The sequence below is a fragment of the Numida meleagris genome, chromosome 6, assembly GCF_002078875.1.
Source record: "Numida meleagris isolate 19003 breed g44 Domestic line chromosome 6, NumMel1.0, whole genome shotgun sequence".
Taxonomy (NCBI): domain Eukaryota; kingdom Metazoa; phylum Chordata; class Aves; order Galliformes; family Numididae; genus Numida; species Numida meleagris.
Window position 1 is genome coordinate 38233382 of NC_034414.1, and position 26149 is coordinate 38259530.

Sequence of the window (26149 nt, forward strand, 5' to 3'; positions counted from 1 at the left end):
AGAAAAGAAAAGAAAAGAAAAGAAAAGAAAAGAAAAGAAAAGAAAAGAAAAGAAAAGAAAAGAAAAGAAAAGAAAAGAAAAGAAAAGAAAAGAAAGAAAGAAAAGAAACCTGAAGTGATCATGCAGTTAATCTTGTTAGTTTAGTTGTGTTCCATGGTGATTTTAATTACACTGTAATTTGAGCCAAGTCAAAGGATGGCAAGAAGGGTGGCAGGGCAGAGGCTGAAGGAATGTGCTTGGGAAGCAGTGGTGCTGGTGTCGGTGTCAGTGCTGGGGCGGATCTGCTGGGCAGGATCTGAAGGCTTCTGGGGGGGCATGGCGTGAGAGGGTGGAGAGTGGCTCAGGAGCAGGCAGGGCTGGCTGTGGGGGTGGTAGCCGCTCGCAGGTGACATGGTGACACGGTAACATGGTGCTGACCTTAGAAGGGGAGAAACACGACACTGAAGATGTTTAGGAGGAAGTCAGAAGGACTCAGGGCTGTGAGGGAGGATATCACAAGAACAGGGCTGCAGCACTGAATGGCGGCATGGGGAATCCACTGACCCAGGCAGGCACTGCACAGAATATCTGAGACCATACCTTGAATTCTCTTGAGTTTTGCTGTAGCTTACAGAGGGGCCTGCCCCTCACAATAGGAGGGGCATCCAGCCCCCAGGAGTGACCAAGTGCCCAGGTCCATTGGCAGCAGCTGCGCTCTCCCACCATTATGGCACTGACGAACCATAGATGACTGCTGTTTGATTGAGTGATGCTATCAGAGCTGTGTGCTCTGCAGCAATTGAAAGAAAAGTCATTTAGGTCGACCGGCATGAAGTGGCAAGAATTTTTGACCAATGTATTCCTAGGAACATTAACTCTGGTTGAAATACAGCTGGCACAGCCACTGTGGGCTCTAAAGATGCACAGGATGCATTGAGCTTTCACTCCTTCAGTCCATACTGCAGTCTTCTTATAGTAACAAGGTGCTGACAGTGAATATTAAGAGCACTCATTTCAGTGATACTTGATATTGATAAGGAAAATGAAAATTGAAATGAATTTGTGTTTCTGCAGTATATGCTGTGCCTGTGGCAAATAAGTCCTATTACAAAGGGGAGACATGGCAGTTTGTGCTGGCATGCAGCATATCTAGAGACCTCGTATTAGAAGACAAAGCAGCCACAGGGTCAGGGCTGGCCGACAGAGCAGTGCGAGCAGAGGTCTTGGGGCTCCTCTGAGAGCCAGGAGCTCCCCTTCAGAAAACCTTTACTGCCTCAGGGATCAAGCCTACAGATTTCCCCTTTGATTTCTCAAGAGCCCTTGTCATACCAAAGAAAAGCCAGCATTAAATGTGTGCCACCTTTGCCCCTGCAGTTTGGGGAGCTCTTATCACAGGAGAAACTGCATTTCAGCTGCGGGTTTTAGCCAGATACAGAATCTCTTGCACTTCCTTACAGTGCCCTGAACACTGCCTCAAAGCAGAACACCAGTGATGGACAGGTTGCAAAACAAACGCCATGAGGTTTGCTTTGTGAAGAAGCTGATCCAACTTTTTTTTTCCCCCAATAAAAACAGCCTCAGAGGGCCAGCTAGAAGCCTTGCAGCCTTTTTCCCTTCAATACAGCACCTAATTTTATAGATTTAATAGCACATTTCGTATTCAATTTATTTCTGTTATATACACGTACAGATGAGATTTTGATTTGCCTTCAGATTTTCAAGCACTGGAAAGTAAGAACTGTGTCATTTTAGTAAAAATGACTTGAGCTCCATGTATTATTTTCATAATCCCTTCTCCCATTCCTGTACATCAGCATTTTTTCTGTACAGACCCTGTGGCTTCTGTAGGGTCCAACTTTGTGTAGCGTTTCCTGCCAGGTGCTGCCAGGTGCTGAGCAGACGCTGCTGCCGCGGCTGTGGGTGCAACACCACTCTGAGCTCCGCTCTGTGGAATGCTACATTTGTATTAACATGTATCTGCCTTTGTGACTTTCTTTTTTTTTTTTTTTTTTTTTTTTGTCAGAACTGAAAATGATGTCCTTTAAAACCTCTTCCTGGAGAGAGAGAGAGAGGGAGGGAGATTGAGAGAAAAAAAATACACTCCCCTTGGAATTTAACCTTAATTTGAACCAAGATCAGTGAAAGAAAAGCACTTTCGTGCATTGTTCAGCAGCTCCACCCAGCCAGCCCCTTATCTAACCTGAGTCTCTATTGCCCACAGCTTTGTAACTTTTGCAGCAGGAGCTCCACATGCTCTTACATGCTTTAAAGCCCGCTTGGAGACAGGGTGGCATAGCAATAGCAAGAAACACCGAGCAATCCCATCTTGCTCATCCCCCGACTGCACAATGCAGCACCTCTGAGGGCTTACAGGGGCCTGGGAGCAGGGCAAGCAGCCTGGGGTCAGCCCCTGCCTGCACCCCGAACCAGGGGGCTTAAAACATTTGTAACTCTTGGGTTTAGCCCAGCTCCTTGGATTTCTTTTGCCTTCATAGAGGCAGACAACCCTTGTATTGCATGACGTCAGCTCAAGGTCAAAATTCAACCTTAAGCACACACATAAACCAGCAAGCTTCCTTGTTTGCTGTTCAGAGGCGGACTTCCACTGTACGTCTCCTATCGTCTGGGCTGGGGGAACAGCCTGTGTATTGCCTTCCTATCGCTTCTCACTTCCTAGAGAAGGCAGGCAGCTGCTCCAGGTGTGGTCCACATTTACACCGTCCCCAACTCCTGCCAGCCACCTGCTCCCTGCAGCCACCTCCCACTCCCTGCTCCTCCTTGGAACTCTCCTGCCCCTGCACGCCTGCTGCTTGACATCCGTCCTTCCATGTCCTGCTTCCTCCTGCTTCATTGTTACCATCCTCCAGGCTCTGTCTTTTCCAATCCCACAGTCCTTCGGGCCAAGTGCTGACTCCCCTCACCTACAGTTTGCTCTGGGTAGCAAATGCCTTAAATGTGAGGGCAAGAATCAGGCATTCACAGTAACTGCTCAAAATAAAGACCCAATATCACAGAATCATAGAATCATGGAATCATTAAGGTTGGAAAAGACCACTAAGATCATCTAGTCCAATCATCGAACCATCACCACCATCACCATATCGTGGGGCTCACGTGGAAAGGAGGATGCTTTAAATGCAGAGCACTTGGCCACGAGTCCTCCCCTTTTTAACGACTGCCGGCTGCTTTTCTTCCAAAGGGAAGTTTTGTGAAATGCTGTTTGGTTTTGTTTCAGATCGAATGCAATAAAACTCTTCAAGGAAATGCTGCATGTGGCGTTGTTCTCGTGCTCTTTGAGCATTTGAAGGACCCCTTGGAACGAGAGTGCATCAGGAGACAGGGAGGAAGCAGGAAAAACCTAAATAAGAAAGATCAGGGAGACACGGTCAGCATGAATCATTTCAGGCTCTCAGTTGAACCCGGGGTGAGATCACGTTTCACCCCCACCCTCAATAGGGCGTTCATCACCCTTCAAACCCATGGGTACGGAGTCTCATGGTTAGCATGAAGTCACTGGCGCATGTTTCAGCCAAATTTACACGAGTTGAGGTTTTCTGGTGCTTTAAGGTAAACTGCTGATCAGAAGAGCGGTTATGCTCAAAGCGAAGAAATCACAAGTGCGGGCAGGTGGGCGACTGGGGAGGTCCCCCGGCGGAGAGCCGCAGGAGGCAGGCCGGAGGGCTCCCTGGCAAAGCGGCCGCAGCCCCTGGAGCCGCCTTCCCCGGCTTCCTCCGGGGCTCGGCCGGCGGCAGGAGGCGGAGGTTGGGAAATCCCCGGCGTGCGGCAGCGCTTCGACCGCTGCCCCTCCCGGGCTCGGCGGTGCCCGCTCGGCTGGGGCCGGGGCGTGCTCGTTAGGCGGGGGAGGGGAAGTCCCCGCGCCCTGCCGAGGGTGGGGGCTGCAGTTCGAAATCACACCTCCCGATCCCAAAGCCTCACTCCGTTCCTCCAGAGCACCCTGCCAAGTGCCATCACTGGGAGGTGCCACGTGTTTAGTAACCCGAACGATCCGTTTATAATTTAAACCAGTGTTATTCTGTATACTTTTTCTCTCCCTTTTTTTTCTCCTCCCCCCCCCCCCCCCCGCTTTTTCCAGGTACCCCGCTGTGCTGACGCTGGCGCAAGCGCCGAAGAGCAGAGCCCACGGAACACAGGTCCTTGCAGATGTGGAAAGCTTGAGGCTGCAGTTGTGAGAATTAAGGAGCTCCGTGTCCTCTTGTGTCTGTGCATTGACCAGTTACACAAGGCTCTAGCCGTGCTTTGCAGCTCAGTGTTGAAAGATGTTACTGATACTTAGAGGGAAAAGCAAGAAAATGATTTTAATGGTATTGGTGTTGGTATTGGTATTGGTATGGGTACTGGTATTAACGTTAGTGTTAGTATTTAGGTTCCCCTCTTCTATTCTTTTTCCTCCAACATGGGAAGAGGTCTGCTGCACTCCACTCCCAGCACTGCGTGCTGGCTGCAGTCTGGAGGCTGTTAGAAGTGTTCTACCCAACATGTATCCATTGGCTGGTTGTTTCCCTGCCACAGAGAAAGCACCCAGTTAGGTACAGTGATGCTCCTTTCTCTGAAATGAGAGATTTGAGAAGGAATCACTCGTTTCCATGAATACGTTTCCTGGTTATTACACACTCCAGCTTTTAATCTGTTCCTGCATTTCTAGGTTGGCGACAATATATACAGTGGGAACACAATGACGCTCCGAAAGCTTATTAATGCACATTAAAGACTTGCATGTATTCCATGACTTGGAGGTATTGCCAGACGTGCCAGCATAGCAACTGGGCTGTCCTGGTTTCTCAGATAAAGATGTATTTGCTACAAAGTTCGGAACTGCTGTGCAAAGAGCCCTCGTTATCAGACAATATGCACAAAAATATCCCATCCCGTTTTTACCCAAACTGTGATTAAGACCCATTGAGCGTCTCTCGCAGGGCCGTCCTGCGGAGTGCTGTGCAACTCCTGGAAGCACCCGAAATCACTGTCAGTTAACCGCTCGCTACTGGCTTATGACATTCCCATAGCACACGGGTTGCGCTGCGCTCTGTAGCGGAAGGACCCCGCGGCAGGGGGTACCCCAGGCTCCCTCAGACACCTACAAGTACCTCGCAGAGAGAGGGAAAGTGGAAACCACCAGCAACCTTGAGCCCCCGGCATACTTAGGCACTCTTGTCTTTCCTTAGAGATTTTAGGACCTCAGTTGGCCTCGAGCTTGGAGAAGGATGGTTTCGAGGAGAGACAGACCTGTCGGACATCGCTTTCATGTAGTGGGACATTGCAGATATCTCTCGGCTGTTTCTCCTACCCATCTCCTTTCCCAGTTTTTACTGCACCAACTTACATCTCCCCGGTTTGGTTTATTTGTTTGTTTGCTCGTTAACTTGTTGATTGATTCGTTCATTCATTTATTCATTCATTCTACCGTTCACGCGTTTGTTTCTTCCAGGAGATCACGGTCCATTCGCACCTCGCTGTTGCCAAACGGCAGCGACGGGGCGAGGCTGAAGCACAAAGGGCGAAGGGGCCTGGCCCCTGCTGCCCCCGCGGCCACCCCCGTCCCAGGGCTGTGGTGGGGACACGCGGGAGCCGCCCCCGAGCCCATGGGCGCGGTGCTCTCACAGGGCATGAAGAGGGCGGCTCGCGGTTTGGGGTCCGCTCGTTGTTGCGCTTTTTTTTTCCAAATTGCCGTGGACCTCAAGAAATAAAGAAATTGGAGATCAACGCAAGTGGAAGCGCCGTTGTAAATCCAGTCGCCATTGCATCAGTTTCACTGGAAATACGGACTGCACAATCAAATGCACGGAGTTTACTTCAGCTTGTTTGTTAAATAGCGATATTTGGAAGAAAAAAGAAAGGATAATTCTGTTTGATTTGGTGTATCTCTTACGTTTATTTTTGCTTAGCACTGCATGCCTTACAAGCAACTTTTGGCCCTGGGTTGGATGAAGGGCACGTTCAGGGCAGCGGATGGCGCTGAGCGGTGTTCGCTGGGTGCGGAGGTTCGGGTCCTGCTCCTACCCGGACGGGGTCCGGCGTGACATCGGGACCCATGTTGCCTAGGAATTAAGTTGTTGCTGCCGCTTATTCCTTACCTGAAGCCCTAATCCCCTGTTTGTGCTGCAGCACAGAACAAATTATTTCTCACCGACCAAAGAGCTTCCTTGTAACAATTAAAGTCTATTGTGTAAAAGTATAAATGGAGCCTTGATCCTTAAGGGAAGATGAGGTGCAGAAAGTAATTGTTGGACATGGTGTGGTCATTGAATGGATACTTTGGAGAAGTACAGGGAGATAAGATGCAGACAGCAAAGCACTTGGTTAGCTGACGTGTGTGCTCGGTCTACACAGACCTCAGCAGAAAGAAAGTGAGATTTGCTTCTACTTCTGCAGGAGATAGTTTGCCACTGTTTTCCCAGGGAGCATCCACATTATTCCCTATTTTTAAAATTATTATTGTTATTTCTTAAGCAAATAAAGACACAAACCCCTCAAATAAAAATAAGCCCCAAAGCACTTTACAAAGTGGGACATTTCCTGAGATCCTTGAACCTCGGACTCTGCTGAGGTCAGTGCAATCTCGGTCTATACTCATTAGGGGGAAAAAAAAAATCTCTCCCTGGCCGGGGAGTGTTTAAAAGGAGGAGTGAGGATCCATATAAACCAGCGCTGTCAAGGTCAGCTTTGCCTTGTGAAAGGAAAGGCGACAGGGTCATCTTTATTGCGCATGAGGAAATCCCCACGGGGATGGAAGAAATAATCTCTCTCTTCTTCTTTCTCCCTGTTTGGCCAATGGGTCCCTTACTCGTGGGCCGGACAGATGGAAACCCCTTCCCCCGGGAAACGCGAAGGGTGCTGCAATGGGACGGTGGCACGGAGCTGGATCTCAGCCCACCGTGCACACGCGTGGGAGCTCACACACCCCACGCACAGGGCCCCCCGCAGCCTCCCGCCCCATGTGCGTTGCCTTTAACCACTCCTTGGGATATTTTGCTTGGCTTTGAAAATTAGCCTGTTTGGATAGCACCCGATAGAAAACATTGACGCTGGAAGCCAAGCAAGCAAATATTTTGATCTCTCATATGAACACAGCGGGTTTCCGATCGGTCGGGTTTTGTGCCCAATTATTTATTTATTTGTGCGTGCGTTATTCATTCATCTGCTGCGCTCGTTCATTCATCCGCCCGCTCCCCCATTCACCCTCCCGGCCACCCTCCGCACTTCACCGACAGGACTGGACCCTGCGTCGGGGTGCGCTCGGTGCCGAAGACCACTCCCCGACCTCCATTAAGACGCGCTTCGGGGGTCCACCCGTGCAGGAGCTTCTAGGGGAAGGGGACTGCTCGCCCACTGGTGCTCACTGGTTTCGTTCACTGCGACTAATTCGGCGCGAGGACCCCGCCTGCTTGCAGGGCCGCGGGAGCCCCGACGGCGCACGAGGTGTCCAGAGGCAGGGAGCGCCCCGTGCCCGCTCGCAGCCCGGCCGCCGCGGGGATCGGCGCGGGGATATCAGGGCAGGGCAGGGCAGGGCAGGGCAGGTAGCGGCGGCCGAGGGCAGCGGCGGCCGGGGCCATCCCGCAGAGAGACGTGTCAGGAGCCTCTAACTCTCTCGATGCCGACTCGGCTGGCAAAGGGAGGAATTCGCAGTCGGACCACCAACGCGCCTTGATCCGTACAATACACCACTTAATGCACTTCTGTAATTTAAACTGCCGGGGACCCCCTCCTTCCAAGCCGATTTTCCGTATAGGTGTTTTCTCATCCCCCCCTTTCCCTTTGAAATGCCCCCACCCCCCCCACTCTCCCGCTCCCTTTCTTCTGAGCCCCGCTCTCTAATTCTAGATGAGTATTACTTTGCTCTTTTCGTTGGCCAAGCACAATTGTGTTATTGGAGATAATGAATTCAATCCCCATCAAAGAGTATTAGGAGCGCCTTGGCCCTGTAGTGCCTTTTTTCAAACCGGGAATGAAAGGCAGAGAGAAAATTCTCTGGGTAGCCTCCGCGATGGCCGCTTTTGAAGTGAGGGGAGGCGGGCATTGTTGTTCACATTTTTGTCCATACGGCTGAAGAAAGCCCGGCGGCTTTTGATGAGGAGATGAGAACCGCCTCGTAAGTTGAGCAACAAGTTCGATGGCGGAGCCTCACCGCTGCCCGCTGCCTGTGGATAACATATGTCCCGCATTAATAGGGGCTCGGGGGAACAATTGCTGGGGGGTGGGGTGGGCAGAGCCGTGCACCGCCTCACAGTCCCTTTTCCCCTTTTCCTCTGTGCTTAAAGGGGGGAGGGGGGGCGGGAAGCGGTTCGGGGCTCCGCTGTGGGCACCTCACTGGGGCACGGGGGGAGCATTTGCGGAGTGTCTGGGAGGGCTGGAACATGCACCCCCCCTCGCCCACAGCCTCTGCCTGGGCTCTCGGTGATGCTTCTGGGAGCGATGCTGAACCTGCGCATCCCCCCTTCCAAACAGGGTTCTCTCTCTCTCTCTCTCTCTCTCTCTCTCTCTCTTTTTAATTTATAAATCTTTATAAAATGTGGACTTTGAGACTTTTGTTTCCTCGTTTGCCTGGGTTTTTTCCCCTTTCTGTTTCTTACAACATACTGAAATACCTGAAGTCTACAAAGCACTTCCTCAGATAAAGCAGCCAAGCAAGGAAAAAGGGCAGAGGGAGAACGTCTGTTGGTGCTACCAGATAACCTCAGAACTAGAAAACTTGTTGCAGACATGTGAATGAGTTCGAACGTGCTCTTATTCCCATCTCCTGCCCCACAGTTCGGAGATTCCCCGCCCCGGGGTCTTTATTATGCTAAAGAGGTCATTACTGGGAATCGCTGTGGAGAGACGTCGGTGTGCGGAGTGGGGCCCACCTCCTGGTTACCGACCTGTTTACATTTTCCGCCGGTCATAACCAGAGAAAATGTGTGTTAGCAACCTGCCGGGGAGGCTGGGTGCACAGAAGGAATAAAGGGGAAAAGAAATTTTCTGCGGCCGTAGCTCGCAGATGGAGATAATGCTCCGGGAGCACCCGGACCACAGGGCAGCGGGGCGGTGTGTGGCGCGGGGATGGGTGGCGGCTGCCGGCCGGGCCCTGCCTTTGGCGTGGGGCGATCCCCGCGGGACCCACGCGCGACGGCGCGGGAACTCCGCAGCCCCCCGGGTGCCCGAGAAGGGAGCGTCCCTTCCTCACGGGCAACTCCGCACCCTTTCATTGCCGGCGGATGTTCAAATGAGGCTGATTTCTCGTAGCCACCTGAAGCACGGTTAGATCCTGCCCCCCCGCAGCCCTTTCTGGCACACAGAGGGCGAAGCCCCAGCCCTGGTCACGCTGCAGGTGCTGCCCGGCCCCGGTGGCCCCGCAGCTTGTTCCGGTCCGACCTCGCGCTGCTGCGGGACCCCGGAGATCGGCCAGGCGGTGGTGGCACGGCAAGGCTTGGGCTCGGAGCTGAATGCAATAGTCATCATCACCATTAATAATAAAATTCCCGCTCTCTGGTATGTCTCCCTTGGAATAAGGAGCAGGTGTAAGAGCCTTTGACGGGTAAATTATAGCGCCGATAATAAATCAGTCGTGGCAAAATAACGATAAAAGGCAGCGAGGGGTTACCCCTAACAGCACTCTCCTGGGCAGAGCCCGTCCGAGCAGCGCTCCCGCAGCGGAGACGCCATGCGGGAATTCAGTGCACATGCGGGAGTTCTGGGGCGGGGGGAGCAGAGATCGCATTTTTGCCTCTCGCGAAGACCGATGGGTCCCGTCATGAGACTATATGTGTTTTAAATCCTACTGCCCGGAGACAAAGGTGAGCGCTGGCAGTTTGATCCGTCCAAAGTTCAAAGATCTGAAATCTCAAAGAGTTTCTGTTGGAGGTGAAGGGGAGGAACGCAAACACGGCGGCACGGCTCGGGCCGGGCGCTGCGCGGTGCAGGGCGAAACGCGGCGTTATGTACACTAATCTGCCCTTAACTGCGACTTTGTCACAATGGGCAGAATAATTAGCAGAAAATGACCAGGGAGAACAAAGGCAGGTTTTCTTCTTATCGCCTCCCATTTTCCACTCTTCTCTTCCCTCATTTTTTTCTCCCCCCTGTAAAGATCCGCAAAGCACAGAGAAAGCACATTCTATTTTTTTTTAATGAGCTTTTACTCTGCATTTGCTGATGGATGGGCTTGCATTAAAAGAAAAAACGACCCCTTTTCACAACGCCGCCCTTGGCATTTAAATAATCAAACGAATTGCATTTTTATTTCAGCTATTAGCCGTTATCCCGTATTTCCGAACCCGGCATCGCAGCGTGGGAGTGTGGCACCCGCATTCCTCCCCGCGGCCGCTCCGTGCCCCTTTGTGCTGTGATTTTCTCTCGGTCATTGTGTGCTGTGTATATTTCCACTTGTCCCCCTGGAAACAAATACATATTAATTATCTGTATGTTAATACATTCAATATACGCACCTATGCGCCTCGCGAGAGAACTTTTCATCCCGTGTTTTATGAAGATAATTAACTTCTCTATGAATTAAGATGGTCACCCTGAATGCTCACGAGAAACGTCAATTCATTAAGCGTCTGTTTGAAACCGTTTTTTTTTTTTTTTTTCGGAGTGACCGAACACGTATAGGCACACCTACGCGTCCGGATCCCGCTTTATCCCAACGCGGAAGAATTAAGACGAGGTGCGCTACTATCGCAACCAAGCATTTTAGCTACAATATCGCTGTAAAATTAGAAGAAAGTCGATTGCTTCCTAAAGACGAGGTGGAGCTGCAGCGAGAGGATGCCTTTATTTCTGGTTTAGCCATCCAAATCTTCAGCATCAACTCCACCATTCAAAGCAATATCTGAAGGCACGCCAAAGGCTGAAGTGATTTCTTGCGCCGTTCCTTTACGAGTCACTTTTATCGACCCGACTCAGTTTCAAAGGAAAAAGCTGACCGGGAAGTATCTTTCCTCATCTTTCAGTACCGAAATTTTTAAATTAATTCCTTCCAATAAATACACACTCGCGGCTGCGTGCCGATGTAGGTGCCAGTACCGTCCCTCCGGACCCCGACACCAGCCCAAGACGCTCATGTGCCTTTATTCCCACCCCCGATTTGGGTGATGGGAGCTCTTTTATCCTACCGAGCCCTGTGGGGGGGTGTCGGGCCGGAGGGACCCGGACCGCGCTGCGGGGGCCTCGCGGTGCCCGGGGGGAGAGCGGAGCCGGGGGGGCAGCGCCGGCCCCACAGTGCCGCGGGGATCGCGGCCGGCCCCATCCCTGGATACGGTCCTCGGTGCCTGAGCTCTGCGTGCGTCTGCAGAGATCCCCACCGCCCCGCACCGCTCCCCGCTCGGCTGCGCACCGTGAGCCAGTCTCGCTGCGTCGCACGTGGCAGAGGTAATAGCCGTGAAGCGAAAGGCGAAGTGCCCCTATCAGCGGCGCTGACCGGGGAGGTTGCAGCCCGGCGCGTCCCGCTTTGCCATGCCCGGGGCCGAGCCCACCTCTGGCACGGGCACATCCCCGCACCTCCCGCCGCCTCCCTCTATCAGCGCAGCGACTCGGCCGGAGGGAGATGCTAGCACACTGATGGGGTGGGGGGGATTCGGGATTCGCCCTCTTTCCTATCGAGCCCTCTTCCAGCTTATTTTCGTACTGTTGCCGGGTGCTTCTTGAGCGTGGGATTAAAGTGGGGCGGAAAGTACGGGGCTCCACTTCCCTCTGTTGGCTCCCGAGCATTACACTGCACGCAGAGAGCTGCGCCCGCTGAGGCAAGGACCCTGATTTTTGCCCGGAGCCGTATCCCTGCGGTGCCAGCGGGTCATTGCCCACCACTCGCCTGCAGCGAGGAAAGGAAAGAACACGCTCCCGGTGGCGGTGGGGCACACTCAGTCTCCGTGACGGGCTCCGCTCCTTATCTCTGAGAGGCTGGGAGCCGCGGCGCTCCGTTTAAGCCCTTTTACTACCCACGCCCCGAATATTTCCATTACACACGGTCTGTGCTCCTCAGCTGATATGTGAAACTCGCTGCCTTATCGCTGTCGGTCGATTGATATTTTCTGTGCACAAGCCCAAGGCATTAAATCAATGTCTCCGCTTCGAAGTGGCATATTCTCTATAGAGCGGTTTGTGGGAGACAAGCGAGGTCTTGCCGAGGACGGGCTCCATCCTGCCGCGGTGTCTCACCGAGCGGCTCCTGGCAGCAGAACTGGCGCTTTGAATAGCATCCACCTGCCCGTACCCGGGGCCGCGCTGCCAGGACTGTGGGGACGAGCCGGGCGGAGGGCTGAACCGGGGCCCCCGCTCCCGTATGCCCCCCCGTAGCAAAGCAGAAAGGCTTTAAAATATTTTCTCTCTCTTTTCGCTGAGTAACAGCGTTGGAGTAATAAGGTTGGCTCGGGAGACTTCTGGGACGCTTGCTCGTTTTTTTTTTTTTCTCCCTCCCTCCACCCAAATATAGTTTGTCGCCGCTGTCCCTAACCCATCAGGAGGCAATTATGCGATAATTACGAGAATGACACAGAGCTTTCATCGGGCCGCCTGGTCCGAGGGGGCTGAGCGCAGGGAGCATCTCCCTCAGTGGGCTCCGTGCCTTCTTCCCACCACGGGAATTTTAACAACAAAAAATATATATATGCATATATATATATGACACCACCCGAGGCACGCACACCCCCTGCCCAGCGCGTGTGCGCGCTCTGCAGAAGGAGCCCGAAAATCCACACGCACCGGCGCAAGCTGCGCGCCCCGCAAAGCCTCGCGCTCCCGTGTCCCGCACTGATCCCCGCGCGGGCGCATCCGCTCCCACGGCCACGTCCGCCCGCACCGCGCGTGGCTTCGCTCTCCGGCGCCCGCCGCAGAAATTTTGGAAGGAAACGGTGGCAGTCGTTCATTGTTAACATTTGATTTATTTAAAGTCCTTAACTGCAAATGATCAAAAACCATACTTCACGCGTTAAATTCTCAGTTATCGTTTTAAATCAAAATATTTTTTCAATTACAATCACATTTATAAAATTAACAAAAATTCTTAAATTCACGTGTAATTCTTTTTACTGTCATTTAAAGCAATTTCCAGCTGTAAAGAAAGAAAAAAAAATATAAACCATGCAATAAATTAAGGACATTGAGACAGCGAACAGGAATAATAATAAAACCCGTCTGGCTATGCTAACACCGTGTAAAACTGTGGAAAGTGCATTAACACTGGATGAAACAAGCTAATGACGGCGATAATTAAACGGCCACAAAAATGATGGGTGTGTAATGTATTGAACGAGGTGGGAAAGGGGAGAGGAAGGGCTCTCCTCTGTTCCTGGCGCTGGTGTGAGGGTCAGCGCCTCCCGGGAAGGGGATAACCTTGTTTTCAGTCCAAAGCTCCGCTGGTACGCGACGAAGAGACGTTAAATTAAATAAGCATGTCATCCACACGTCGGCGAGAGTGCCTGAGGAACGAGAACCTTCAGTAACAGATGGGAAGGAAAAAAATCCAACTGGCTGTGACCTCTTGTAACGTTATATTACATCCCAAGACAGGTAACACTTGGAAAAAAAATGGGGGGGGAGAGGGGGAATCTGTCCCGTCCCCGGGCTGCAGCTGGGCCGGGTGCGGGGTGCGGCTGTCCGAGCCGGAGGTTTGTTTTGCAAGTATCAAAAGGATGATCCGAGAGAGCAAACAGTCCTCTTGTTGCTTAGAGATTCTCTTAGTGTGTTGCTACTTCACAGCAGTATTGTCCTTCAAAGCCTTTTTAATTAAAAAAAAAAAAAAAAAAAAAAAAAGCCTTAAACCTCTACTCGCTTCTTCATCTCCGTATTGGTAAAGTATTGCCACATACCTGTAAACTTACATGAGATTATAGAGCGGGGCGGGGGGCGGAAAGCACAACGAGTAGTTTACAAGCTCACCCATTTTTCTCCTTTTCAATGACACCCTATGGGGTGCGGGGGATATGTACAGCGGGGGGGCTGCGGGACAGGGATAGCGCACGGCCATCGGGAAGTAACAGTCCTGTGCACGGCGTGCGCCCCAAGACAGCGAGCTACGAGGTGTTGAGCACGGGTCTGGAGTACACCCCCTGGTAGTAGGAGGGCTCCAGCGCCGAGGGCTCGATGCTGCCGCGGGCCGCCATGGAGCCGCTGCCCAGGGGCAGCCCGCTGGGGATGGCAGCCCCGTACGAGGAGTACTGCAGCGCCTGCTCGTAGGCTTTGAAGTCCAGCTTGTGCTGCTGCTCCGAGGAGGACATGAGGTTGTTGATGGAGAACGGGTGGTTGAAGGAGTAGTGGGGGTCCCCTTTGAGGTGCAGCTGGGGTTCGTGGGCCAGGGAGTGCGGGGGGTGCGGGACGGAGGCCAGGGCGGGCACGGAGCCGAGCGAGGAGGCGGCGGCCGGGGCCGAGGGCTTCAGCTCGGCGTTCGGGCCGCTGTGGTCCATGGGCTGGGGGCTGGCGTCCGGGTTGGGGCCGGGCAGGGGGGCGGCGGCGTCGGGCGGCGCCGTTTTGCCGTGGGCGCGGGGCAGGGGAGAGCCGGAGCCCGAGGCGGACGTCTGGTCCTTGCGGCCCTCCGACGGGGCCTTGCCGCCCGCCGGCTTCTCGCACTTGAAGCGCTTCTGGCGGCGGAGGTAGCAGCCGTTCTCGAACATGTTGCCGGAGTCAGGGTGCAGGGTCCAGTAGGAGCCCTTGCCGGGCTTATCGGGGGAGCGGGCCACCTTGACGAAGCAGTCGTTGAAGGAGAGCGAGTGGCGGATGCTGTTCTGCCAGCGCTGCTGGTTCTGCCGGTAGTAGGGGAAGAGGTCCATGATCCACTGGTAGATCTCGCTCAGCGTCAGCATCTTGCTGGGCGCCTGCTGGATGGCCATGGTGATGAGCGAGATGTACGAGTAGGGCGGCTTGGCGTGCGGGTAGCTCCGCTTGAAGCTCTTGGCGTCCCGCGTGCGGCCGAGGTTGGACTGCGAGTAGGCCATGGGGCTGACGCAGGGGTTCATGCCGCCGTAGGGGCCCAGCCCGTTCATGGCGGCCGGCTGCCCCGACATGGCGCCCAGCCCGCCGGGGCTCAGCGCCGCGCCCATGGCCGCCACGCCGGCCGCCATCCCGTTCACTGAGCCCGCAGAGCCCGTCGGCATGGCGGCCACCGCGCCGGGGCTCAGCCCGGCTCCCAGCCCCGTGTTGGCGTAGGACATGTTGAAGGAGCCGGAGGTCATGTTGCCGCTGGTCGTCATGGTGTTCATACTCATGTAGGTGTTCATGGTGTTCATGGAGCCCAGCCCCGAGTTCATGTTGCTCACGGGCACCGAGGAATAGGCCTAGGGCAGCGAGACGAAAGAGGGTTAGCATGGAGCCCGGCCCCGCGGAGCCTCCGAACCCGCCCAGGACGGCCGCCGAGAGCCTGAATCCTCATGACGGGAAGAGGGAGAGGCCGCTCGGTGCCGCCGAACCCAGCCCCGGCACCGCGGGACCCCAGCTCGGCCCCCCGACTGCGGCGGGGCTCTGCGGGCTCCGTGTCCTGTGTTTGAATCCGTCCGATTACTGCAATCTAAGGGCGCACGCCGGTGTGCTAGGGAAAACTTTCCCGGAATAATTGCATGCACCTCTCCCTCCGCGCTGATTAATATTTATGTTACTACACTACATGGATAGTGTCTTGTCACAAGTAAAAATAAAAATATTAGAAAAGAAATCAGCAGCTCCCGACTGCACATCGTACCTGTGGAAAGCTGCCCCTGTTCGCATTTCCCAGGGAGTCGGGCTTAAAGTTCAAACGCACCGGCCCAGCCTTCCCGAAGCACGCCGAGCCCCGGCTCCCGCTGCACGGGATTCTCCGTAGCCTCCAACGTGGGGTATTGCAGCCCCATCCCTCAGCACCTCTCTCACAAAATGCAGAACCTGGAGCCCCAAAATGTGCGTTCCAGGTCCGCATCTGATTTCACCGGAGGGAGAAGGACTCCGCGGAACGCGTTCCCGTTCACCTCGAACAAAGGCAACGCGTCCGAGGAGAGGTTGTTCGGCGTGGGTTAAGCGCACCGTAACATTCCCCATTATTCCCTACAAATTCCGAGAGCTTCTCAATGCGGTGTGAATTTGGAGGATCTAGGTAACTTTTGGAGTGGGCTCAATGCGGCGGGGCCCGCACCTCACACCCAAGCAGCGATTCCAGTTGAATACCACAGGAGGAGAAAAGAGCGGGGCTAAAAAACAGCAAAAGGGCAGGTCGCGTAACTTTAGGTGTGCGGACAACGAGCGTGGCGAGGAAAAAGGAGCGCGCTACTGACTGCCCACGGGGATGCTCCCCTGTGCTCTGAGCTCTCCCCGCTGAGCGGGTGGCAGCGAGGTGCTAACGGGGTGGCCGTGGGGTGACACAGCGCTGCGCGGCCCAGCGGGCGCGGGGACGGCGCCGTGTCCGGGTGCGCTGATGCAATGCCGGTGTACACCTCGCGGCTCCCACACTTCCTTAAAGCGGCTGGCTCCTGCCCGGGCACCGCTCACGGTTCTTCCCCGGCGGTGCCCCGCTGCCTTCCCCCGCGGACTCCCGCGGAGGCCAGGCTATACCGGGGCCCGGCTCACTGCGCTCCCCGGCCCTCTCCTAACGGCGTTCGGGCCGCTCCTCTCGCACCACGCTGGAGCACAGGCGGGGCCCGGAAGCGGCTGCCGGGTGCCGCGGGTCGGCTGCGGGCGCCCGGGCCGGGCCGGGCCCCCTCCGGGTTCCCCGTCCGCTCTCCGCAGCGCCGCCCGCCGGCACCTGGGCGGCAGCGCCCGCCGCGGGAGGGCTGTCTCTCAAAATCCGAACAAACGGCGATTTATTATTTTTTAGTTCCTTTCTTTTCTCTCGGCTCTAACAGGTGAGGCCCCGGCGGCAGCCAGTAGCGTGGGGCCCCAGGGGGGGGGACGCGAGGAGTGCGCTGCCCTCGGCCCGGCGCGCCCTGCGCCCGTGCCATATGCCGGGGGGAGCGGGGCGGCAACGCGGCGGTCCCCTGCTCCGAGCCAGGAGTTCTCTGGGGTGAGCTCAGCGCTGTCCCCGGCCCCCCCGGTTCTCCTGCGGGCGGTGCGAAGCTCCTCGGGGCGGCTTGGCCGAGGAGAGGCACCATGGCTCTGGCGGGGGCCGCAGCGCGAAGCGATCCCGTCGCTCGCTGCCCCCCTCTGCACCCCGGCCCTCCCCCGGCCCCCCTTCTCCCTCGCGGAGGGGCAGCGGACCCGGGGCTGCTCACCTCCTGCGTGTCGGTGTAGTAGCTGTTCCAGTCGCTGGTCTCATGCCCTTCCATTTTCACAGTCCCTAACATTATGGAACCAACCTGCCCGGTGTAACCATCCAGCCCTCTTGCAAGCGAGCGACGGGAGGCAGGAAAAGAGTCTGAGAGGCCGACCTAGCAGGAAGCCAGCTCCCAGGAGGGGCGGGAGTGCAGAAATCTCCTCTATAACGAAGTCAAAAAGGAGGCAGGGAGCGGTGCGGGGCGAGACAGTCGAGAAAGTGAGGAAGTGCCGGCTGGGATGTGAGTGGAGTTGAGCTGATGTGGATCTTACGTCGCACAAAGTACCCTCCTCCTCCTCTCCCCATTTGTCCGCCGCACAAAGGCGTTCGCACCTACAAAGCCGGAGATGCACCTGCCAGCGAGGCAGCTCCCCTCGCCTGCGGCTCCCCTCGGGGAGGCACTTTATTTGCAAAGCGGCGTAATTGGTTTAAGCTTGCGGGGAAAGAAGGAGAGACGGAGGTGGGAGAGGGGAGGGAGGAAGTCCCCCCTCGCAGACGGACAGGACGAGCGCTAGGAGGGCTCACTGGAAATGAAATGAGGTAGATAAGGGAAGGGCAGCCCCCTCTGTTTGAACAGAATGCTAAAGGCCATCCAGCCCTAAAACCCCTAGATTAGGGGCCATATTTACTGAAGTCCAGTAGATGCTCCTCTAACCAAATGGCCGGGGCGTGCTGCGAAGTCCTCGCACGCTCCCCCTGCCCCTCCCGTCGAGGCACCGCGGCTCGATCTGGATTCCCGGGCCCTCAGCCCCGCGGAGCCCTGCACCCGGGGCTGTGACGGTGATGGTGGTGGTGGTGATGATGATACCTCTTTCTTGGTGTCTTACTTTTAGAAACCGTGTGAGTCACCGCGCTGAACTGTAACACTCCAGACACCCAATAAATGCGGACAGAGACTTGAATGCGGATCCACAGAGGTCAGCCTCCACCTGACAAACACCAGGTGAGTCACTGGAACCATTTTCTTTCTTTCCTGGGGAAAAGCCTTCAGGCCAGAAGTCTGTTTGGGAGCCTTGGGGAGCCTTCTCTGGGGCCGGGCACCCAGGAAGCACCGCTGCCTTCTTCCCAGCTTCTTTCATGGAAGAAAGAGAATGCACATGGGCTAGAAGGGAGAAAAGGGGCAACAGAGATAAAACAAATGGACATTGGACAAAGCTCTTTAAAGGATGGATGGGGGGACCCTCAGTCCTTACAGACGGATCTAACATGATCCCATTCTGTCCTTGCCCTGCCCGGCTCTTCAAGCTTATGCCAAGACCACCGACAGTTCCTGGGTTTCTCGCCTTGAGCTTTTTCGTTCCCTGCGACATTTATCATCTGATAGAGAAAAAAAAGAGTAAACAAACCCAGAAACAAAAATAACACACACACACACACACACACCAACAAAGCAAAGCAGAAAAGCCCAAACTCAAGTAGTCGTTAGTGGAATGGCAATTTGAAGGGAAAATAAAGGTTTTTCAAATGGGATTTTGAAAAACTTTGGCGTAGCATACGACACAAACTACAATGCCTAGCTGGATCTGAATTTCTTCCTGCCGTGTTTATCGCCCAGCGAGATCCCGCTGCTTCCACACCGCTGTGTCCTCCAGGGGTCTGCGAGGACGTCACCGCCACAAACAAATTTTTTTAAAAAGAAGTTTCTCATACGGAGGCCCGGGACCAAAATTCCAAGTTATAGGTTATCACCGCTTCGAGGACAGTGTTTTAACTTGTCCTCTAAGTGAGTTTTCTGCTCTCTCTTTGTTCTTTCCCTCCTCCCCCTCCCCCTCCTTTTTTTTTTTTTTTTTTAAATCTGGGAACAGAATTAAGTCAAATCCCTGAAACAAACACAAACTTGGAATCATCCAGCGAGAAAAAGGGATGAAAATGTGTCTTTAAGGAAATAAAACTAAAAAGATAAAAGCATTGAGTTAAACTCCTCCTCTCTCAAGTGGTCAGACTACACACATGGAAATTGGAACAAAACCCGGAGGAAAATCTAACAGATACTCAAATTGCGGTCTTTGTGTATGCACCCTCCCTCTTTCCCTAGTGGAAACAGTCTGAACGCAGAGCCCCTTCGGTACCGGCTCCGTTAAAAGCCTCCCAAAGGGAGGGAGGTCTCCGGCGAGGTGACCTCGGGGCGGTGCTGCCGCTTCCCAGCGCGGCCCCGCGGGAGCAACGCCCGGCGGGACGCGGGCAGCCCGCGCAGGGCTCGCCGTGTGCCGGGAGGGGAGCAGGCACGGACCCCATGGGCGGCACGTAGCTCGGCGCTGGGGCACACGCTGAGTCTCGCTGACAGTGCAGCGCTGGGCCGTGCCGTGCTGTGCCGTGCGCGGAGGCCGGGGTTGTGCAAAGCCGCAGCGCCTCCTGTTGTCCGGCCGCGGCTGCCTGCTCCTCACGTTGCCCCCGAAGGTGAGACGCAAGCAGGAGGTCTGTTATCTTCTTAAAGCTCGTTGCACAGATAGTTCAGCGCGCCTCAGGCGCTGTGAGCCGCTCCTGGAAATCCTCCCCAGCCCCGGCGGCCGTGAGCCTCCCGTGTGCGGAGCTGCGGAGCGCGGCGGTGCGCGGCGGTGCGGTGCTTCCCGTCGGGCCGGGGCTCAGCGCGGCGCGGGATGAGCGGAGAATCCGAAGCGACGGAGCCGTGTCCTTCCGCAGCCCCCGAGGGGAGGGGAGGGCAGGGCTCTGCGGGTATGGAGGATATAGAAAGACTTTTGCCATTCCAGCCATTAGAACGGGAACCCCGGCCCCAAAGCCTTTCCCCAAATCTCGTTAGAGCGGTGCCGATTTCCCCGTTTCTCATCAAGCTGTACCTGCTATATTTTTTTTCGCCCGTGGGATGGGACCAGGGCTTACACCGCGCGGGGACTCCGCACTAACCGGGAGCCCTGGCCCCGTGCTGCCTGGGCACTGACCCACGCGTGGGATGGGCGATGGAATAGGCGAGAGCGTTCGTTTTGACTTCGAGGGGCGAATGGGGCAGCACTACTTCAATCCACTCCTGCCTAAGAGCCCCTTTTCTTCTGGAAGAGGCAGCTCTTCAGTTCAACTTGTAGGGTCTTTGATTTTCTCCAGTGGACAGGAACCTCTCGGCAGCGTCTGTGCGGGGCAGGTCTCAACCTCGGGAAGGAGCCGCGAGGCTGACCCAGTATCAGAATGCCTTCCCTGCTCTTCGCCGTCCGGCTGCCTTTCCATTTCCCCGGCTCTGCCTCCTGCCCACCCATCCCTCCCAGCGGTGGGAAACTCCCGTTCCACCCGTTTCCGTCCTGGAATCCCCCCCGCATAAAAGCGAACACAAGGAACCGCGTGGGAGCCGTGCCGGTGCCCGCAGCCGGGTGGGAGCCCCGAGACGCCGTCAGATGCGGCCGGGGGCACTCCCGCACCGGAGAGACGCACTGTGCAGCCCCTGCCGGGCTCTGCCTTTCCTTTTTCTCCCTCCCTGCGCCGCGGGGCCGCACGCCGGCCCCAGTCCCGCCGGTGCCGGGGCCGCCCGGGGTCTCATGCACGGAGCACGTAGCGCTGCATGAGGCCCCGAGGACGTTGCAGCAGCGACTTGACGTTGCCGGATTTTATTTTACTTTATTGATCTTTGTTATCTATTATTTTATTACTCTCTTTCACTTTATTTCATTGCTTTTAATTTCTCTCTTTTTAGTTTTCTTTCTATTTCCTTATAATTCATTACATTTTTTTTTTTTTTCAGGCATCATTCAGCACACAGGTAGCGACTTGATACATTCCTGACTTAGAAATAAATACGTTGCCTACCCCCGAAAACCCTCACAAATCACGGCCCAGTTAAAGGAGAAAGAAACACAAATAACGAAATGAAAAGCTACATATAAGCTACTGTCTGACGGCCACAGAAATCAGAGTAAGGAAGCCCCTGGGTTTGGTTTACTTTTTCTTTAGTGCAACAATGTAGTTCTCAAGCAGGTAGATCTCCCCTCGGTAGATTCAGTCACTATGTTTTTACTAATAGGGCTGGCTGTGGAATTGCAGAACTTGAGCTAGCAGGATGCCTACCCTGCTGTGTGTGATTGGCAAAGTCTGTTTTATTCTGCATAAAAATAAATGCATTTGATGCTTCTCACTTGATTCAAGAGCAGCCATACAGTATGCATTTCGATCAATGGGTGTGTTATTTATATTTCCTGAAACATGAGTGGCAATGCTTCTGATGTTTATTTCAGTCACTGTGCCAATTCTGATGCAGTCTCTCTCTCTTTTTGAAAGTTTTCTTTGCAGTTTTTTTTTTTTTTAATAAACTGTGTTTTGTTTTGAAGTAACTGCAGTAATACAGCATGGAAGAAACATTATCAGAGGAGATGGGACTACACACAGATTATCAAATATCCTTCAGTGGCACCTACTTTGTAGAGTCTCACCCAGATACAAAAATTATATTTTAGAACATACACAGACTCCTGCAACACACATATAAGGAAGAAAGAAACCAAAGACTGCATAGTTAATCTACATAAGCCAGTATCAGAAACAAACCTTGGGAGGAGACACACTGTTTGTATAAATCCTAGAGCTGAGAGAGTGACTTCAGGGACCACTGTCTGTCCATCTTTTCCAATATTATCTGCTGATTGAAGAAAAAGTATTTTCACTCCCCATGAATCCTCAAAACCTGCAGTGAGTTCTCTGGGAGAACATCTGTTTCCCTGATGTAAGCCAAATATTGCTGTACTGGTCAATTAATGCAGAGCTGATCAGCTCCTTGGGATATTCATGTCAACAGAAACACACCAGTTGTTCTGTGAACTGACCTTCCTATGTAGAAGATTGAACTGGCAACTTGGATTTAACGCCATGTTTTTAATTTTTCCCCCCATTTTCCTTACCTAATAAATAAATAAAATTTTTTCCTCCTTCTCTGTCTCTACAGCAGTTTTACAGAAAAGTATGATAGAGACCAGTATTCACTATAAATAGCAGCCTTGACTGGCTTCAGCTCTGAAGAATCAAATGTATAAAATCAAGGCTGGCTTACTTAAAGTCCTCCCCAGGGAGCAGTTCTGCAGTGTTACTCAGCTTGCACTTCCTAGAACACAAATTAATTCCATCTGTATTAACTGCACATTTCTTGAGCTGTATTAACAAGGACACCCAGAAACTGTGGGATGTGTGGCAGTGTGTGACATACAGTCACACATACATACAGAAATACTTTGGCCATTTACTCTATCGTGGGACATGCATGATATCTGCCCTGGAAAAGGATGCCCAGAGGCCCTACATAACAATGACCCATAGTGGTACATTGTACATTGAAAGTGAGACTGCGAGTAACAACTGGAAACAGCCTGAAATCATAAGCAAGACTTGTAAAAGAGGACAGTCAACTCGCATCTATGGGAAAGCAGAGGGCAATCTGGATTCAGAAGCATTTTGGGACTCCTCAGGGGCAGCAGTTGCTCAGCAGTTTGGAGAGTGGCTGGCTCTCACAGTAGCTGGTCTGAGCTTTGGCTGCTGCTTCAGGTGTTTCAGGGGTGAATCTCCCTGCTGAGCAGATTTAAAGGAATGGCAACAGGAAGGTCACTTTGCTCACCACATGCGTTCTCTTCTGCCTCCACTCGGGCTCTGTTCTCTGTGCAACTACTGGTGAGACAAGGAGAGCCAGGTTGGGCAGATGCAATTCATTCCTCCTCCACCCTTCCCCAGGCAACAAGGCAGGTGTCTGAATACTCCTGAAATTCATGTGGTTTCAGGGCTCCTACTTTTTGGGTGGTGACTTAAGGTGGGATGCTTGGGAGGGAATCCAGCACTGCTTTCCTTCATTTCCTCCAAAGAGAAATTTAGTCTTTCAGCCCAACAGTTTCATTGCTAGAACAGGTGGCATTCCTATTACCTGTTGAATGTACAATCCTTTGCCCTTTTTCAGGTTTGAGACCAAGGAATATTCCACTCATTACTCACTCTGTGTTCTTTTTTAACCTTACTCTTAGATACAACTGAAACTTCAGCCTCTGTAGGTCTCCCTTCTTACCTCTTGCAGGACATGTCCTTTTGCTGAAGAAAGTGAGCAGATGTGAAGATTTTTCTTGTGATTTAATGGGATTTCCATGTTCCCCAATGCTCACACTCCAGCTGTGAAACCTATGAGATCTACAAACACACAGACACGTGTCTTTCTATATATCCACAGTCAAGCTGTTGTCCTAAGAGAAAAGAGGAGTTGGACAGGAAGAGGGGACGGGAAAATGTGCTGTTTTCTAGTATTAACTGAAAGACAGTGGGAACAGAGATAATATGATCAAATTTAAAAAAAGAAGCAAGTAAAGGGCTGAACCCAACAAAGACTTTGGCAGGTGTTTTGCTGTAATTTCTCTGTTTATTGCTTACAGCCTTTTTTAAAGCCAGGATTGCCTCTGACCTTGTGCCTATAATAAAGGCTGTGTGTGATGGGCTGCTAGAAGTAACTCATGTAATTTCTTTTGGGCTCTATAATAACATGGCACATAACTGAAAATATTACAGTATCATCATACCAAAAAATAAACCTAGGATTCACAATCACTCAAGATTACCTGATTTTATCATTTCAAATATAGTTGAAAATGAAAAGCCTCCATCTTGTTTCCACCTTCTTATTGCATTTTATTTTGAATTATAAGGGAAACGGCATTATTTAAATAAAGCCTTTCAATTGTGTGGGGGGAAGCAAATCTCAAAATCACAGGAGGAAGAACAATTTTAACTACTTCTGCTGGCACAGTACCAGCAAGTACAGATATCACACAATCACAATGGAGATTAGTAGAGGCTGGGTGTGCATATTTGTAATGCGTCAAAGAGAGGATATGGTGATTAGAAGCATGACAATGCTTTCAACACTTGCAGAGGGATTGAGTGTATGATTTATAATACTAATTCTGCAAAACCTTTCTTTGCTTGTGCTTACTGCACAAGGGATTCTGTATGGATTGATCACTGAAAAAAAAAGGTGTTTTCTTCAGCTCAGCTGGATCAAACTCTTGCGACTAATCAAAAGCCTTTTCAGTATTGACACTGTCTGATCTAAGAGATTATTTGCCACCTACCTGTTTACTCCATTGTTCTGCTGCAGATTACTGTTCCCACAGCGTAACTGTCAGAAAAGTTTGTTCTATGTCCACAGTGGCCATACTTCATCAATCGGCATTTTAGCTTATAATTATTTGATTTTCTCTGAGTATTTATGGCAATTTTATACATATACGTGGCAGAAACATTAAAACAAAGATGCTGATGCCCTTAAAGAGCAAGCAGTAACCCATAGTCTGAGGATACATACCTTTGATTTACCACTTACTGTAAATCAGAAACACAGACTCAGTTATGGATCAGCCACCGGTTCTACTAGAGAACTTTGGAAAGTCATTCAAATTCTGCATGTTCTAGTTCCTGCTCTCTGAAATGGTATACTGGACACTGATAAATAGCCTTGAGTGAGTGTTAGTCCCATTTTGAGGCAGGGCAGTTCTTTGGCTGTACCAAAGGGAGATCGAAGCACTCAGCATGGCTGCTGGGGATTTATACTTTTTCAGGTGAAAAGGTTTTCACAGCCAGCTGCAGCAGGATGCTAAGGTGAGGCTCAGCCTCTAGTGGCTATCTGTGTGTAAGCCACAGAACTAACAACGTAGCTCTGCCCTTACTTACCCTTCCTTTAAGTGATTGCTGTTTAGCTTTACAGAGACTCTTTCTGGCATTGCTGGGCAACACATACCAGGCTGTGCATATTTCATGTGCTCTCTGCTGTCCTGATTCACAACTGCCTAGGTCAAGATGGCTTCGAGAAAGCACAATGCTTACTCCTGACTGCACGCTTGCGTCCTTCCAAAGTCTGGGGGACTATGTTATCAATATCTTGTTCCAGCATGAACTTGTGTCATGGCAAATGTGTGCACCAGGGTGTGGACTCAGACAATTTATGAGAAAATAAGCTGCACTTTCTGACTTTTTTTGCAATCAACAGAAACATTTTTTTAATAACTGCTTTTCTTCCTAGAAAAAAAAAAAACAAAAACCAAACAAACAAAAAAACCCCTTCCCTGTAACATTTATGGACAAATAGCCTAGATGATAAAATTTATGTGATATTAGAAAGCTTAGTGATCTGGCGAGGCCTAATTAAAAGAAATAATAATGTGTACCAAGGGAATAAAATTGCACAAGGTTTTCCAAAGCTAGATCCTTTTGCCCAGTATAAGGATTCATCTGCTGATTAAATTTTGGACTTTGCATGCTACATAGATGAGGCTTAACCTGTTTAAATAAATACTTCATGTTAATAAAAAAAAGAACCTGCTGGCCTCAAGCAGCACTGTGATTATGAAAGGAGGGGCATATACTAATAATACCTGGGGAAATAGGAGAAAGATTTCCATGTGTTCCTGTGTATCGGAGCCCGCTGTCATCTCCAGAGCTCAAGCTGAGGATCTAGAGGACATACTTACCTCTGGGTTGAATGCTAAGCAATGTGTGGTGCGTAGTAGGTGAAATACATCACACTTTGGAGTTAACTTGTCATCAGCCACCCTTGGGTGCTAACTCAATTTGCTACAAAACTGAGAACCTCAATGCTGTAGAACAGGAAACATTTTTGAACTACTGCTTGAACCTTTCATTCAACTTAACTGCATTCTCCAGGAGCCAGTCCGTGCTTTACTACAAGCAGAGGTGACGAACAACAGACACAGTAAGATATCACAGCATACTCGTTTTCCTGCAGGACATGACCATTTTACCACAACTGTTAACCTAAAGAAGAAATCCATGCCTAAGGATTTTTTCTCCTTCCTAACATTTCTTTTGATGCAAATACTTCTTGCCATTCAGCAGCTCCTTACCGGAACTTCCTGTTGCAAATACCTCTTCACATGCAGGGCTTTTCCTTCCATGTCCCACTGTGAATCCTGCAGAGAGGAGCTGCTTTCAGTAAACGGAATTGCTGGGGCTTCACTGGCTGGGTAACTAGCTTGGAATCGATCTTCT

The 26149-nt window shown here is 52.3% G+C and overlaps 3 protein-coding genes across 7 annotated transcripts; 1 reads left to right on the forward strand and 2 right to left on the reverse strand.

Annotated features, from left to right (window-relative positions):
- Positions 10225–12700, reverse strand: LOC110401847. The gene is made up of 2 exons (XM_021403364.1): positions 11091–12700; positions 10225–10367 (listed from the first exon to the last, which is right to left on the reverse strand). Exons 1-2 carry the CDS (start codon positions 11683–11685, stop codon positions 10225–10227), a joined length of 738 nt encoding a protein of 245 aa, XP_021259039.1. The 5' UTR covers positions 11686–12700.
- On the reverse strand, positions 12835–17273 carry FOXA1 (forkhead box A1). Its single transcript, XM_021403098.1, has 2 exons — positions 17142–17273; positions 12835–15242 (listed from the first exon to the last, which is right to left on the reverse strand). Exons 1-2 carry the CDS (start codon positions 17211–17213, stop codon positions 13986–13988), a joined length of 1329 nt encoding a protein of 442 aa, XP_021258773.1. The 5' UTR covers positions 17214–17273; the 3' UTR covers positions 12835–13985.
- On the forward strand, positions 16325–23740 carry LOC110401702 (MAPK-interacting and spindle-stabilizing protein-like). Of its 5 annotated transcripts, none has more exons than XR_002440543.1 (4): positions 16325–16933; positions 18016–18125; positions 20868–21038; positions 21451–23740. XR_002440543.1 is itself a non-coding variant. In XM_021403099.1 (3 exons), the coding sequence occupies exons 1-2, from the start codon at positions 16354–16356 to the stop codon at positions 18044–18046; spliced, it is 453 nt and encodes a 150-aa protein (XP_021258774.1). In that variant the 5' UTR covers positions 16325–16353; the 3' UTR covers positions 18047–18125; positions 20868–21254. The 5 variants fall into 5 exon arrangements, 1 of the variants encoding a protein (XP_021258774.1); XR_002440542.1 differs by having other exon boundaries at positions 16325–16775; XR_002440545.1 differs by lacking the exon at positions 16325–16933 and adding an exon at positions 17287–17423.